General features: G+C 38.2%; 1 protein-coding gene across 1 annotated transcript; it reads left to right on the forward strand.

The window, feature by feature from the left end:
* The first annotated feature begins 6,747 nt into the window (after nt 1–6,747).
* On the forward strand, nt 6,748–16,269 carry LOC149107791 (epithelial sodium channel subunit alpha-like). The gene is made up of 12 exons (XM_089296298.1): nt 6,748–7,061; nt 7,442–7,544; nt 8,164–8,371; nt 9,625–9,755; nt 11,079–11,242; nt 11,591–11,698; nt 12,227–12,341; nt 13,080–13,152; nt 13,402–13,459; nt 13,710–13,768; nt 14,251–14,326; nt 15,069–16,269. Exons 1-12 carry the CDS (start codon nt 6,768–6,770, stop codon nt 15,252–15,254), a joined length of 1,575 nt encoding a protein of 524 aa, XP_089152424.1. The 5' UTR covers nt 6,748–6,767; the 3' UTR covers nt 15,255–16,269.
* Nucleotides 16,270–16,834: the final 565 nt, after the last annotated feature.

Below are 16,834 nucleotides of genomic sequence, written 5' to 3' on the forward strand. Positions count from 1 at the left end.
ATAGCATACTATGGTAATGGCATTTGGCTTTCTTATGTCCTCAGTACCACGGTAAGAGCTTTTTTTTTATCTCCTTAACTGTTGAACCAAAAGAAAGTAAGATATTTATTTGGTTAGTTGTTTTTTCGCTTTATACAGAAATTAGACAGGAAAGAACTCAGATAGTGGGATATCTATATATAGCCTTTGTGATCATTGTAAAACCATTCTCTCTGGTTGCCGTCAACTCTTTACATAAATGCTGCAAGAGAGGGAGATATAAATCGCTATCCTTGTGGTTTGCTTCCTTTGTGTTCAGAAAATATCTTCCATATTTTACATGACTCTCGTGAGAACTAATTAAACTTCAGGTGAAAGCATCAAAACAAAGTTGTCGGGAGTATATCAATGAATAACTCAGAAAAATCAATTACCAAAACTCCAAGCATTATCAACGATTGAACTTACGCATAACATAACAATTTTTATTGGGACTTTGATTCATTAAAGGGATAAGAAAACGTAAAGCGCCCCGTATTCATTATTGATACAAACAAACGGGCTGAGAACAAAAGACTGAAATACTCATTTTACTGTCATAAAACTGATTGAATGGCACTAATTTGCGTACGCGTAAGTTGTATGTGTCACGAATCAGCGTAGTCAGAGTTTCACCTTCATCTTTACCTATCTCTTCCGTGACTGGATATCGCAGTGTCTCAATTTTTTACAGAATCACTCACAAATTTAAAAGACTGTTCCTGCATTTAATAGTCGCTTAATTGTTAAAAATGCATTGAAAAGTTTCATTAAAGAAACATAAGTACACTTCCTTTACATCGTAATACTACTTAGGATTGCGCCCAAAAGTGGGGCCATTTTCTGTATCCATCACTGAGGAGGATTTGCTGTTTAATAGCTTACAGGAAATCCAGATAAACCTTTTTTCAAGTGTAAAGAAATGTTCCTGAGTAGAATGGTCGCCTGCCATAGCCTCGATCAAAATGCTTATAATAAATGCCACACTGTGCGTAATCAGAGTCATCTAGTCAATTTAAGAATGCCATAACGGTTACACCGGCCATCCAGTTAATTCTTGCTCTTGGAAACAAAAGGGATTTATCAAAAATAATGTTAGGTACAGGAGTCGGTTTCAATAAATTTATTTCTGAAAGCCCATTATACGCTGTGCGTGGGGCAAATTATTGCATAAGAATCGATAAGGGTGAAAATACAAGGGTTGTATGGGAACTCGACTAATACTCAGAAAAAGTAGATGTTGCATTCAAAAGTTGCGGTTGACACATTCATAGTTTTTCAAGGGTTTTTTTTTTTTTTGTTAATTCTCCGTTTCCCTTAGACATCATTTAAGTGATGCCAATCTTCTACATGAAAGTGTTTTCAGCTCAATGAATCAAAGAACTGAATTCTGAACTTGCTGGTTATGATTACTTGAGGAAAGGGTGAACAAAAACAATGTGTATATTGTGTTTGTGATTTATGGAGCGCAGTATGAAGTTTTGACGTCTACTCATTGCAAAAACAGTTATATTGGAGATTGAGGGCTGATCTATACTGTATGAATTATTGATTTCCTTCAACCCAACATCGTCTATGTTATACATTTTCCTGAAACCGCTTTCGTCGATGCAAAGGTGAGAGTCTTTTAAGTTTTTTCTGCTGTATAACTTAGCACGGCAAGTTAAGGAATACTATATGTAATTAATCAGAAACAATTTATTGCCAGTTTTAGCAATTTTTAGCCAAGAAATTCAAAACGAGAATTTCAATTTATTTTATAGAATTTGTGATCTTCAATTTAAAAAACTATATTTGTTCATGAAGCACTGGAAAACATGATAGCTGTATATGCAACGAAATGTATAAAATTACAGTCTGAGATATACGGCACTTAAACGCGTAAAACGAAAACAGACTTGTCGTCTTAACGATTTATGATCGTGTTGGGAACGTGTTGTTGATTTATAAATCTGTATCATTAATTCTTTTTTTCCCCTTATTTTCGTTTTTGTCTTCGTTCTCGTATATGTGTGATAAACGTTCTCTGAATATTCTTTTTTAAAATGTTTGTTTGTAGTGATAATAACAAGCATGTACTAGTGTTGTCATTTTTAACGGGGATTTGCAAGTCTGTTAAGTGCATTGATGGTGCAAGGTTTCGTCTAAATATTCATTATGGCCACGATTTCTGGATTACTTATGGTTAATAGAGCAATCTATTTCTAGTGTGACCGCACCATCGTTACGTTTTGGGGACTTTTGTGTCGTTTTTCAGAATTTACCGAGGGGGAGAGGGAGTGACGGATTTTAAGGGATACGTACGCTGAAAAAATTGTTTGATAGAAATGCGACACTGAGACATCGATACATAAAATAACTTACAAAGAGCAGAATTGTTGACTAATGCTTGCCCTAAAGGGTTCTAAGATCTCGAGGAGAGCTCAAACGTTTCCGAAATTCGCGCATTTATAGCCTTGGTTCCATTCTCTACCAAACTTAATCAACCCACACACAATGTGTTTACTGGACTAAATCAAGGAGACTGTAAAAGCTATATTAAAAATGATCACTCTAATTTCTAGCTTAAAATCCAGTTACAGCTTTATAGTGGGAACTGCAGTTATAGAGAGAACTATGGTCATCTAATGTTTTCATTGTGAATATAATCTTTTTACGACTTGACACCTGCACAAGCATATACAAGATCGAGAGAGAAAGGTCATTCTTTTACTCGTATTTTTATGTGTTAGTGTGGATGAAGATGTGAAGCTTAAATTGGAAGATTAACTGCGATGATCATTCTTCACTTTCATCTACAACCGCAGTTCATATATGAATTATTTCATATAAACTTCACATCATTTCACTCCTCACGGGAAGATATGAACTCAATTAATTGACCTCGCTCCCAATGTGTGGCTTCATAGCTCAGTTGGTAGAGCATCGCACCGGTATCGCGGAGGTCACGGGTTCGAATCCCGTTGAAGCCCTGATTTTTTTTTTTTTCAGGCTTCTTCTTTCCAATTCCTTAAATTGGAAGATTAACTGCGATGATCATTCTTCACTTTCAGTGTGGATGAAGTTGATAATCCAAGAGGTGATCAGGCGTTAAAATAACTTTTATTACTTTACACTGAAGTCTGTGTTCTGTGACCTGCATATTTCGTTATATTTCGTTACATATCGAAAGTGGTCACAAAGCAACAAAAAGTTTCCGTTTGGATCAAATCTCAAATAAGATTCATATATGGGCTAATTGCTATATAACTCTTTTTTTTACCTCATACCATGTATGTTTTAATCACCGAATAGTCCGATTAACGGGGGCCCGATTGCCATGGTAACAAGGACTCAGATATATGGTACCTGTTTGGCCTCCATGCTGAGTCTATTGACATTCAGTCTGGCTCCTGTAATTACTTAGGTTTAGCTTCGACTCATATGACATTTTCAACTTACATTCTTTGTGAAGAACCCACTCCAGCAGTGCCGTAGGTTTATCCATAATCTCAGTCAAATATAAACTTATAGTGGCGCTTGGACAGCGCGCGATTCTGACCGCGTAACCTCAAGAGAAAAAATGGCTGCATTAAATCAAGAAAGGTTTACTCTGGCCACTGATGATACAATAGAAGAACTGCGAAATGGTGCAACAAATATCAACACCAGCAAAAGTCCGTCGTTTTGGTTAAGTGTGTGGAAGACGTAGTGCGAAGGAGTGAGCATAGCTTTGGATATCGAGGAACACGGACTGGCTGAACTGAACAGATTACTCGAGAAATTCTACGCCGAAGTGAAGAACAAAAACGGCCAAGATTATGAGCCGGACAGCCTTGGAGTCATGATTGCTGCCCTCGACAGACATTTGAAAGAAAAACAGTATCCATTGTCGATCGCAAAAGACCGGAAATTCCACTCGTCGAAACAGGTCTTGAAGGGAAAAGCAAAATTACTACGACAGACCGGTCGAGGTAAGCGCCCAAACAAAGCAAGAAATTTGACGAAAGAAGAAGAAGAAGTGCTATGGAAGGAGAGGAAGTTCGGAAGTACAACCCAAAAGGCATTAGTGAAAACAATGTGGTGGATACTTACCCAACATTTTGGCCTCCGCGGCGGGCAAGAACATCACGAAATGAAAGTGGATGACTTCCAGCTTTGCAAAGACGACAATGGCGTGGAGTTCGTGCAGTTCACTGAAGGGCATACCAAAACCCGACAAGGAGGCTTGCACACAAAGCTCCGCGATTTTCAGCCACGAATGTTTGCCATTGGTGGAGAAAGATGCCCAGTAGCTCTTTTTTAGCAGTTTGCGAGTCGCCGACCTCAAACCTGAAGACGACTGATCCATTTTACCTTTCCATCAAGACAAACAGAAAGCTGGATGACAACGTGTGGTTTAAAGTACAACCAGTGGGAGAAAACAAAATAAATAATATGATGAAGAGCATTGTGGCAGATACTATTCTTGAAAGCAGCGACAAAAAGTTCACCAACCACAGCGTTCGCAAAACAGTTGTGAGGAAATTGAAGAAAGCGAACATCAAGCGGTCGGGAATTGTAAACGTAACCGGACACAAGAACATTCAGTCATTAGACGACTAGACGAGGCAAATGAAGACGAACAGCGACAGCTTTCGTATGCCATTTTAGGGAGAAATAACTTCAATCTACAACCGACCGTATACAGAGAATTTCCTGGCGGCCAACAAGAGCCACTTGCCTCTTCAGCTCAATTTCTTCAACCGCCGAGAGCGCGAATGCCATTGCAAGCGATTTCGATGCCCAATTCATCAGTGTTTGGATTACACCAAAGTTCCACATCGCTCAATCCGACAATGATGAGAGCTCAAGAGCAAAATCTGTTGAACACTTTCAACTACTACCATGTTTCATTCAACTTCAAGAGCTACAAGTCTTCAAGACAAGCCATTCCAAGTGTAAAGCGCATTAAGCGTCGTCGCGTCCATATAATCGAGAGCGATTCAGGTTCCGATTAAACGATGAGTTTTGAAATACTTTTTGCCTTATTTTGGCTTGAGATTCCTTACAAGTTCGTTGTAAATCTTATTGAAAGCGTTCGTCGGCGATTCCATGTGTAAATATTTAAACGAACCGCTTTGAGTTCGTAGCATTATCAGCTGATCTTCATCAGCCAATCAGTAAATAAACTGTCAAATCCGCGTCAAATGCTCGCTTCCTGTCTGCAATAAGATCTCTTTACTTGTGAGTTTTTCAAAAAGCTGAAATTGCACTCGCCGAAGCGGCTTGTGCAATTTCAGCTTTTTGAAAAACTCACTCGTGCAAATTAATTCCAAATTGAACTCAAAACCGTATGATTACCTATACTTAATTACATAACTGAGTCCTCGTTACTACAGTGTCTTTTAACGACAATTTGGTTTCCTTTTAGACTTACTTGTGTGTATAAATTTTGAAGTAATTTGGTTAATGCGATTTGTAATATTTGGCCAAGTGACCAACGCACGAGAATTGGTTTCATTTATTTGAGAACAATGCTACACTTTCTTTAGCTATACAATTACCTTCTGTCGAAATGCAAGTTTATCATCGTGTCCTTGACTTGTTCAGTATATTCACCGTTTGCCCGATGAACGGTTCCCCTGCCAAGTTGTGTCAGGATTTGGTTAACCAATAACGCTTAGCGAATGGAGCGCGCGCAACTTGAAGCGTAGTAATCTCGTTGCCGAAGTAACGATGCCCAACATACGATAAATACGAAAACTTTACCGTGAAAAAGTTTGGGCTTTCCTCTAAGGGCTTTTGTTTTCTCCGTGTGGGTTAAGCACTTTGCAACCTGATTATGAGGAACTTTAATTCCAGTTAATTCAGGTAATCGAACTACGACCGCGTCACAAGCAAGCGTTAACGTTGACTTTTCCGAATTGTTAATCTTTATAAGCCGTTGCACGCTCCACGAGCTGTTAATAAGAGAACCTTTCCCTGCATGGAACTTGATCATAGTTTAAGATCCTTTCAGAACTGATTTTTTTTTTTAAAGAAAGAGCTAGCCAAGAGCCGTTTAGCTAAGTCTACGAAACATTAATTAAGGGTCCTTTGTTCTCAGTAGTTAATTAGTTTTGTAGGGAAACATTCTAATATTTCCAGAAAATCGGACCCGTAATCGCTGTGGTTGGCGCCAATCTCTAGTTGCAACCGAAAGGCTTCCATATATCTCTTTAAGAGCCACTTATGGAGTTGTTCTAGAGTTACGTTTCAGTAACCAGTCTCCGAGTCGTTAATCCATCTAAGGGTATCGCCACCATTCGACTAGACACGCAAATCCCAGGCCAAACGAATCAGACAGCGCGTTACGTACAACATGAGGTTCGATTCTAATAGCGTAGCTTATCGGTAAGCGATATATTCTGAAACAAGACCAACTCAGACACAGGCAGAATACGAATTCAAGCGCAATCTTTGGTGTTTGACATCCTCGAACTTCATCCTTTAAACTAGAAGAGTTCAGTACTACAGTCCCTAAATTTGTTCGGCAACATTTTCCTTCGCTTGACGGATGGTTCGCCTGTAAGTACAAATAATCTCTCGCGCGATTTTAAACTTGCCAATGTTGCGATACCACTTATGGCATCTAACATTGTTCAATTTTAACATCATTAATTTCGTTTTAACATGTAGATGTAGAAGTAGATGAATGCGAGTTTTCTTATATTTACCATTAACTCCTTCGTTTCTACCGATTCCAACTTTTAAAGCTACATCTTTTTTTCCCTTTAGATGTGATTTAGATGAAAGAAATCACCGCTTATTTTCTGGAATCAGAAATGCCAACATTTTCACAGTCGAGACCAGCTAGACAAGGTCTGCTGTTCAACTTAAAAGAGAAAGTTCTGAGATGCTTCGGTTTTACAACTGCACATGGATATGGACGAGTGGCAGACTCCGAATCACGACCCCAAACATGGTTCTGGTGTTTAGTCTGCGCTGCGGCATTTGGAATATTTTCACAACAACTTTATGTAATCACGCAGCAATACTTGTCCAAGCCTCTGAAAACTAGGACCAGTATTGGCCATAATGAGGTACAGTGAGGAAAAATTGAGAAATATGTAAATACGTTTTGTTGCTAGGAGTGTCCCCGATCGGAAAGTTGCCCATGACTTTCCGACCACGACACCAATCGAAAGGGCAGGAGGAGGGGGGGATGGAAAGAGACAATTACACAATGACAGTGGGAGGGAAGGAAGAAATGAAGGGAGGGAGTGGAGAAGGAAGGAAGGAAGGAAGAAAGAAAGGAAGGAAGCGAGGAACTGACGGAGGGAGAGAGGGAAGGGGCGGACGGACTGACGAAGGAATGAATAAAAAACGAACAGAAAACAAAGGCTTACACATCAATGAACAGTAATGGAGATTTCCTTAATTTTTTGATTGTTTATTTGAGATATGTTCTATGTATTTGCAGAAAATTGCTTTTCCCCAAATCACCATTTGTAATCTAAACATTATTCGCCGATCGAAGATTCCAAGCAGCATCTTAACTCAGTTTCCTGGAATACTAGGCGGACGTAAGTATACATAGTATTAGTTGTGTTTTATTTTTTTGTAAATTGGATTTTTTTTTTCTGTCTACGGAACACGAATGCGCACTCGTTGCTTTCGGAAAAGAAACTATTCTTGATTGCTTAAAATTTAAAAAAATAACGCTATTTGCGTTTTGGACAGAATTTAACTGTACCCCTTTACAGAGTTCATCCGGCTTGTAAGACAATAAGTGTTTGCCGCCTCTGTTTTTATGTAACATGTGCCACTTTTTTTCTAAATTTATTTAAAGGAGCTCAGTCAGGGTATTTTGAGTTATTTTGACTAGGTAAAAAATTGGTTTTAAATTCTAAATAATACCTGAAAATAGTAGTTTTTTTTAAGATGGGAAAAAACAAAGACATAATAACAAAATCATAAAGGAATCGAGCAAGGATGGTTCAGGATGGAGAAGATTAACACGGATTACAAACGAAGAACTTGAAAAATTTAGTGTAAACTTCTCAAGAGGCGCAAATCGTGGCGTCGTTCCTTAAAGGTAACGGTAAATTGTTCAGACCAAATGCGGGGCCAGATTTTGTAAATAAAGGTCGTGACATTTATTGTATGCCAATATGCGATTTTCATGTTATTCAACAATAATAGGATCTAATAGAACAGCGTCATCAAAACCACGAAGAACTCAAAGTGGGAATCAAGCTGTGCCAAGTTTTGAGGACCTTCCAGAGAAAGAGCAATTGATTCAAAATGTTCTTGAAATGCTTGCTGAAATCCCAGTAGAAAACCTCGAGAGTTATGGGCATCAAATAGACGACATGATATTAAGCTGTCTCTACAACGACTTAGAGTGTCTGTAAGTAAAATTCACAGCATTTCTCGCAAATAAAAGGGTAAATTTTTGTTGTTTCGAAACGGCGTTTTATGGCTGGAACTAGCCATCTGTAAACTAATTTACATAGCCTTCTTCCTCGGGATAGACCATCAATTATTTACAGTGAAACCCCGCCTTACGACCACACCATTAATACGACCACCTCGTTATTACGGCCACTTTATAAGGGCCGGAAAAAGCTCAGTCAGTCAGCCATAAATCAAAAGGGAAAAAACGAGGATCCGTACGGACCGAGAGAATGAGATAAGTAAGATATTTATGATATCTCTGTTGTGTTTCTGATGGGTTCGGGAACGATTTCTATTCACGCGGAACGTCTTCAAATTTTTGACACGCGTCGAAAACAAAACAAGTCAATTTGAAATCGTTGTTAAGTCCTTAGCACGTTTTAATACACAAAATAAAGTCAAAGAAAGTTCTAAACTTTTATTTGCTATAAAAGGTAAAAACACTTGGCGATAAATCACAAAACATTTGGCAACAAAAACAGCTTTAAATTTTAGCGCCGCACTTGGCTCTTATTAACCGAGCTTGAGGTCTGTATGGGAGAATCTTGACCAAGGTCGTGAGCACAGACCGAACGCAGTGAGGTCTTTTCATACGACCGAGGTCAAGATTCTCACATACAGACCGACTAAGCTTGTTTAATGAGATGTTCATTTTATGGCAAACAAGAAAAATGTAATTCGTTTAATGTAACTTGTTTGTACTAGCTGACATTTTGCTTGCAAACGATGATGAGCTGAACTTAAATCTGCAAAAATTTGCTCGTCCTCTTTCCTTGGTTTTTTCTCATCAGGCTTTTTGGCACCTCTATAAATAAATAGTTTTTTGAAGAAAATAATCAATATTTTTGTATTTTAGTTTGCAACTTTTTCACCACAAAATGTAACCGGTCTAGATGCCGGTCTAGATGGGAAACAGGGGTCAAAATCGATTTCGGCCAATCAAATTCGTGAATTCAGTAGTTCCCAGTCCTTGTAAAATACAGCCATATAATAAAGTAGAAGATGGCCCGCTGAATTGACCAATCACAGCGCACGGAGTAACTGAGATATAAAAATTGCTCATATTCCATAAGATAAAGGCAAGATTGCCAATCGCGCAAATCTTTGCACATGTAAAGGGGCGCGAATTCAGAGGAAGACGCTAAGTGAAAGAGTTGCTCTAAGCTTACGTGCTTTAGCATATTGTTGCATGACCTTTTATTGCAGGGAAGGTGACATGCGAAAATACTGGACCCGCTTTTGGCATAGACGTTATGGTAATTGCTACACTTTTAACAAAGGAATGGATTCAAGTGGAACTCATGTCAATGTCATGAACACTTCTCAGCCTGGTTTCGGTAACTTTTTTTTTCTTTTTTGGACGTTCTTGTCTTAAATTGAAAGAATTATTTCAGGGTGTTCTTTAAAGTTCAAACTATCGTTGATGGAATTTGTCTTGAGAGAGGACTTGAACATAAATTTTCAGGCAATCGTAACGAATTTTTCCAGTTTTTCGTGGACGACAATGCGAACTTCTAAATTTAAACTATATTTTTTTAATAATAGTCGCAGTGTATAGTACAGTTGAAGCTCTATTAAACTTCACTGAAGAAACAAGTAATGCACGGAGAGCTCCCTTATAAGTTGATATAAGCATGACTCTGAATGCGGTTTTCGGGTATTTTAGCTTTCAACGGGATGCCTTAATGTTAATATTTGAAGCGTTATTTCAGTTTTCCTCTCTGAATCTTCTAAGCGATGTGTGAATCCTAAGTTGAACTCTAATCTCGTTAAATCAAATTTCTAATCCGATCGAGGTTATCGGATTTAGTTTAATTGACATTGGGTATGGGTTCAGAGAAATGATAAAAATTTCGCCGAATATATTATTACGACATAGGACTACAATCGAACCTCTCTACAACGGGTTTAACGGAAAGTGACCGCTGTAGAGAGGTGGCCATTATGGGGAGGTAAGGGTGTAATATGACACTTGCCATTTTTCCGGGGGTGCAACAACAACAAATGCTTATTGTAGCATATAAGTATGTTACATAATCAAAATATATTTAGAAAAAAAAACAGAAACCAAACAGAAACAGAGACCGAAGACGCGCGGTACCGATCAAGTTTCGTGACCTTCTACAGTAAAAAGTGGAGTTTTGTATACAGCGTTCGTTAGTCATTGATTAACTGGCCGTTGTTGCCGATCGAGAGGTTATTTTGGCAGTTGGGACGCGGTTTAGTGGCCGTTGACGCTGTTGTAGAGCGGTTAAAATAAGAGTAAATGGGCGGACCTTCCATCGGGACAAAAAACAAAAGTGACCGTTATATTATCGAGAGATTTAGAAAGGTGGCCGTTCGTAGAGGTTCGACTGTAAACAATTTACACGTAACTGATGTGAGGTCTGGAATAGGGTAACTTTCTTTCACATTTGGGCTAAGAATTAAGTGAAAGCAAAAACATCCATTCTATAATCTCATAGAAGATAAGGTTTGATAAGGTTCTGTAACACTCTACTACCAAATTTTTTTCAGCCGTCTCCATGCACCGAGGAACAAAGAGTTATTCTGAAGATCGGCTTATCCGGGATTCCGCAATTAAAGCGCTCTTGCTTCAATGCACAGGGGTTTATTTATTTTATTTATTTATTTTATTTCATTTTTTCATTTATTCCCAGGTCTGACCTTAGAAATCAATATTGAACAGCACGAGTATGTGAGTCATCTTTCCCAAGAAGCTGGTATTCGGGTTTTCGTTGGAGTCCAGAAAGAAATGCCATTTCCCTATGAACAAGGAATCAGCGTCTCTCCTGGTTTTTCTACAGCCATGCAGCTTCGTAAGGTAACACTGCCGGTGTACACTATTTCACTCTTTCGTATGTATTCATTTAAACTAGACTCATAGTTTTGAGTCAGAGACGTAGACCAGCAGTCCCATTTCTTTTCAAAATGTTTGTGCAAAGAAGAGGTGCAGGTTATGAAAAAAAATGGAGTAAATCACTGCTTGCAAAATGCAAATTAGCAGTTCCTTTCGCTCTGCAATCTGCTAGAGACCAGTAATACAATGATGCAAAGAATTCAGTATTTTTGAAATAAGCATTACATGTTACAAAAATAGTATTCCAAATCTGAAAATAGTCAATTTATTTTTAAAATAACACCCTGATATTCTGGCATCTTGATGGAGTAGGTCGTAATTGGAAGACTTGATCCATTTGGAAACAACAGCTGCGAAGCCAGAACTGATCTCTTCCATGAAAGCATGTTTGGACCATACAATGTGACCTACACTACCATGGTAAGTCTACAATATTTCGTTTTCTTCTTTTGGTAAAACCGCCCTAGTACTGCATTTTAAGACATTTTCCAATACCGCGCCGTATACCAAGAACGTTCTCGAATTAGATGCTATCAAGATGTTATATATTCATCACGTAGAGAAGAATTAGACATGATTCTGGAACATATATAGCTTTAACGTCTATAAAGACTGGGACTGCTGCGGTCGTTATACTTCGGAAAAGATTGCCTTCCGGTACTCCTGTTTTCATTAATTTAACATCGGTTTCCCTCAATGAAATCATTTTTTTTTTCCTTCTAACAACCACAAACGGCGTATTTTATTTTTAAAGTCGGTTAGGAGCTTTCAACAAAGCTAATGGTCACAGAGCCTAATGTACTCTAAGTTATATTAGTGTCCATGCTTTTTAATTCAATCTTGTCAAACCAGCATGGAAGAACAGGCGCTTTGTCCCATTTTACACTGCTTTTTGTATCATTTTTCTGTACTAATACTTGTTAACATAACTTCGTTTGTAACATTCAGGCTTGCAAGAGGTCTTGCTTGGCCTCAATGATGAATTCCAGTTGTGGCTGTGTTATTCAATCGTTGAAGTACGACAACAAGCCCTTGTGTACAAATGCGGTCAGCAGTTCTCTAGGTAAAAGGGTGTTTTTTTGTTGTATCTTTGAGATAGGAATTTCATGGCAGACCGCACTTTGATTGACTGGTTATCAAATCGTAAAATCCATCAGATATTATCGCACGGTCGCGATTGGTCTAAGCGTGTCGCGTGTCTGAACATGCCTCAGCTAAAACAAGGGAATATCCCAATAATATTTCCCCATTTCCAAATCCCGTCTGTTGCAAAAAAATATTTGAAGGATAATAAGCACAATAACCCCCCTTTAACAAAATACGCCAGCTGAATTGTCATTTGAGACGAACATTATGTTGTCAGATATTAACACTCTCACTAAAAGGGGCTTTTAAAGCCTTGTTAATCGCGACATATCTCGTTAATATGATTGATTGGTAACTGGACTTCGTGTCGTACAATATAAAGAATACTCTTGCTCGTAATTCAAATCACTGGCCCATTCACTCTCTCAAATACTTCGCTCATGCGTTGCTAATAAGCCTCAACTGGCTTACAAGCATTATGGTAGATACCTATAAATTTTAATACTTTGAACCTTCTCTTCCATTTTGTGGTTGTGCAAATGTTTTTAAAGTAGCCATTTAACTTTCCAAGGCAGTGGCCTTTTTAGTAACAGCGTTCCGCATGTACAGCGGTGGCAGTCACTCATGATGACTGCCACCCTGAGACGACTGATAAAATGAAAAATGATTCCACGGACTATATTTCTTTTTCTTTTTTCCCCCTTTCTTTCTACAGTTAAATGTGTAAACTCTGTTTTTGAGGAATTTGACAACGGAGGCTGCAATAAAGATTGTAAAGAACGTTGCAGGTAACAAAATGTAACATTCCTTTTTAATGCTGTTGTTTGACCAAGTGGAGTGTACCTCAGCAGAGCACTTATTCTTAAGGGCACAATTGTTTCTCGGCACACCAGATGCATAAATGGGGGCTGGCCAGTTCTTATGACAACAAAATGTTGCACCAGCATTTAATGTAGTAAGGGAAACAGCTCAGCTTTGTAGAGCTCAAGAGATTCATATTCAATGGTTGTGTTTTTGTCCACCATTTCCGTTTGAAGGGAAGAAGTGTTTAAGGCAGCAGCATCCCTGGCAAAGTGGCCATCCAGTCAATACAAGGTATGAAATATGTCAACAGTAAAAAGATAATTAGAGCATGGCTCGCTAAGAAGTAATGGGATAATTAATAAATTGTTTCCTTGTCAAGTGATTGACGAGGAAACGAGTGGTTTATGATACATGATGCATAATGACTCAAGACAACATTGCAACCCTGAACAAGCCTCGACCTGTTATGCAGGGTTTTTCAATGACTTGACAAACAACAAATTAGCCTGATTTATCTAAATTTATAACTATTCATTTACAGAGCACGCTTAATGCCGAGATAGAAGCTGAAGTTCATGGCAATCACTCTAAAGAAATAAGGTGACAATGACCAAACTATAAGTATATTTTTCCTGCTTTTGACAAGACCCTTTTTCCTTTCCCAGCAAATTGATCTTCGGCAAAGGTTGGGTCACCGGGAATTGTTTGAGGAAATCTTTTCTCAACTTGTGGGCTACTTGAGAAGTAGCATCTAATCCAGGAGGTTCAAAAACCACTCCTTATCACTTCGTGCTAAATATGAAACACCTCAATTAGGCGCCAAAAAGTCGACTGGTGAGCCAATTGAAACAGTGCGCGGTCAGAAAATGTTGTATTAAAGATTATATTGGTATGGTCCTTATGTATCGCCTCCTTCCTTTTATATGCATTTTAAGTGAAAATTAGTGAAAATCAGTGAAAATTACGCATTTCCGCCCTTCCTTCCTTTTTTTTTTTTTTTTTCATTTCTTGCTTGCTTGCTTCCATTTTTTTTTGTTCATTTCAGATATTTATCTGACGTTTGAATGTCTTTCCTGTTTAAGCGATCATTTTCTGAAGTTAAAGATCTACTATGGAGAACTAAACTTTGAAGTGATTGAAGAAGAAGAAGCTTACACGGTGAGTAGCTGTATCATAAACAAAATACCTGCCAATTCATTCACAAGAAGTAGTAATCAATGAAATCCTTTTAGTCACCTCGTGCTAAATAAACCAGCCGATGAAGCACCAACCCAGATGACCCAGCTTTCCTACAATGATTAATAAATGATTGATTTAAATGGAGATACTGTTACCTTTAGTCCTTTCCAATTCAATAAAAGGAGCTACGTTACGGTTTACGCCGCTTGGAACGTCTACCTAAATTTTTCAAGTTCGTCGTTTGTAATCCGTGTCAATCTTCTCCATCCTTTACCATCCTTGTTCTTTTATGGTTTGTTTGTATCTCTTTGTTGTTTTTGTATCTTATATCCCATTCACACCAGCATGTTGAAAATGTCAAAAAGAGGTTTAACTAAACAAGGTTAAAACTTACTGAGTTGCTAATACCATACACACCTCACAACTTAACAGGGTAAAAAACCCGTTTGAATAAAACATGTTATCAAAGCTCAATTGACAAATTGGAAAATAAAACCTAAACCTGATTTAGTTAAACTAGTTCAGCTGGTGTGAATGGGGTATTAGTAAACTTTTCTTTTCACGTTTCCTTCAATTTTAAGTTAATTTTGAACGTGCCCGAAATAAACCAAAATATCGTGACAGAGCTCCTTTAAACTGCTCAGTGCATTAAGCTTATCTTACTTGCACTGAAGCCAGAATATTGAAAGCATCTTATATTCGATGTTTTATCATTTCACAGATGCCAAGTTTTCTGTCTGATATCGGTGGACTAATGGGAATGTGGATTGGAGTATCAGTGCTAACAGTTGTGGAGTTATTGGAGCTAATTGCAACTCTGCTCATTACAATGTTCAAAACGTGCTCCAAGAAAAAAGATCGAGTGGTAGATATAAAGCCGAGTGAAAACTACGCACAAAGCCACTAAAATATGCACTCGCACGCAAATGGGGCGAATTGCAATTTCACAATAACTGCAGAAATTCTCACGCTCATTGGCTAATTTTCATTGTCAATAAGTGGACAGACATATGAGTTCAAAATTTATGCGATGTTGTTATTGTAAAAAAAATTGACGTCAGTTTTTCATGGGTCTGTCCTGTTACTGACAATGAATTTCGTCATAACAAAATCAAAATAGTCGGCAGATCCACAGCTACTTTGACAATGTTATGACGAAATTCATGATCAATAATAGGACAGACTCGTGAAAAACTGACGTCAATTTGTTAAATCGATTTCAAATTTCAAGTAAATCTAATACCGCTAATTCTATGCGAACAAACTCGGTGCTTGGTCATATAAGGCCCTTTCCACATTACACCGGAGGAGTTTGAAAGCGAAGGTTTCACTCTGAAAACGCATCAAATGCTTTCCCTCCACACTACACCAGAGAAATTTACTGAAAAACGCATCATTCAATGGTCATTTTGGATCTACGTTACGATTTAAGGAAAACTCAATCAGGGAGATCACATGATTATCGTGAAGTCATGGTTTTCGTTTTCGGAAAGCTTTGTTTTCTTGAAGGATTAGCTTGGACGGTATGCCTAACCGTAGAAATAAAGTCTCCGTTCCCTGGCGTAGTGTGGAGAGTCATACTAGCCGTGAGGAATATGACAAAAGAAGCCTGGGAAGCACTTTTTTGAAGCAACTAAATAGGTGCGATAATGAAAACGGAAATTTGCCTGTTAATTCATCGTATGAAGATTCATAATTAGCCTAAGTGAAATCGGTTTGTAGGTTTAAGTTCATCGTATGCCATCGTGGCACTAAGAAATTATTTTCAGCCCACTACGAATCTCCGTCTGCGAAAGGCAAGTTTACAAATTTCTTGCAATATGAACTAAGACACTATATTGCGTTTTCGCCTACCGTTCACAACGACACGATAGAGAGCGCTCATCGTTTTCATAGAATACGCCACTGGCAATTATTCCAAAAGAGGCTATGAAGAAATTTGGGAAGATCAGGTCATTTTATCTTAATCTATCCTATAATCATCTTTTATTGTTATCAGTGTACGTGTTACTTATATAAGGTCATGATTTGTGCTGGCTCTCCCAGTTTGGGGTCTGAAATCCTTTTCGAGCCTCAAACGGCTACTTTTATTTCATATACTTTTTCCCTATTTTAATTTTGCTGTTGGTATATTTGAGTGCATATTTCATTTTCTATTGTTATCAACATTTTTCATAGCTTCAGTACCAGCGTTTCTCAGTTGTTTTATATGGACGGGAGAAAATATGAGATTTCGATCCATTTTCGGTGCGAAAGCGCGTACATAAGTATGGGCGGGTCCCCAAATCAATTGCGCGAGTCACATCATGGCAATAGATATCAGCTGAACTTCTGTACTCTTAAAGATCACGTGTATTTAACATATCACCACGCTCATGCATGTTGAGTTTTGGGCCCCGCCCAGATTACACAGAGAAATTTGAAAACGCAGCTTTTTTATTTCCACGTTTGGCCTACCGTCCACACTAACGCGTCATGAGAAACGGA

This window comes from Orbicella faveolata, unplaced genomic scaffold, assembly GCF_042242905.1.
Source record: "Orbicella faveolata isolate gen_17 unplaced genomic scaffold, um_ofav_v1 contig_26, whole genome shotgun sequence".
NCBI lineage: Eukaryota > Metazoa > Cnidaria > Anthozoa > Scleractinia > Merulinidae > Orbicella > Orbicella faveolata.

Coding starts and splice junctions, on each gene's coding strand:
- LOC149107791 (XM_089296298.1), top strand. CDS start 6,768: ATGAAAGAAATCACCGCTTATTTTCTGGAATCAGAAATGCCAACATTT. Junction 9,756..11,078: donor CACTTCTCAGCCTGGTTTCG/GTAACTTTTTTT, acceptor ATTTATTCCCAG/GTCTGACCTTAGAAATCAAT. Junction 13,460..13,709: donor GGCCATCCAGTCAATACAAG/GTATGAAATATG, acceptor ATTCATTTACAG/AGCACGCTTAATGCCGAGAT.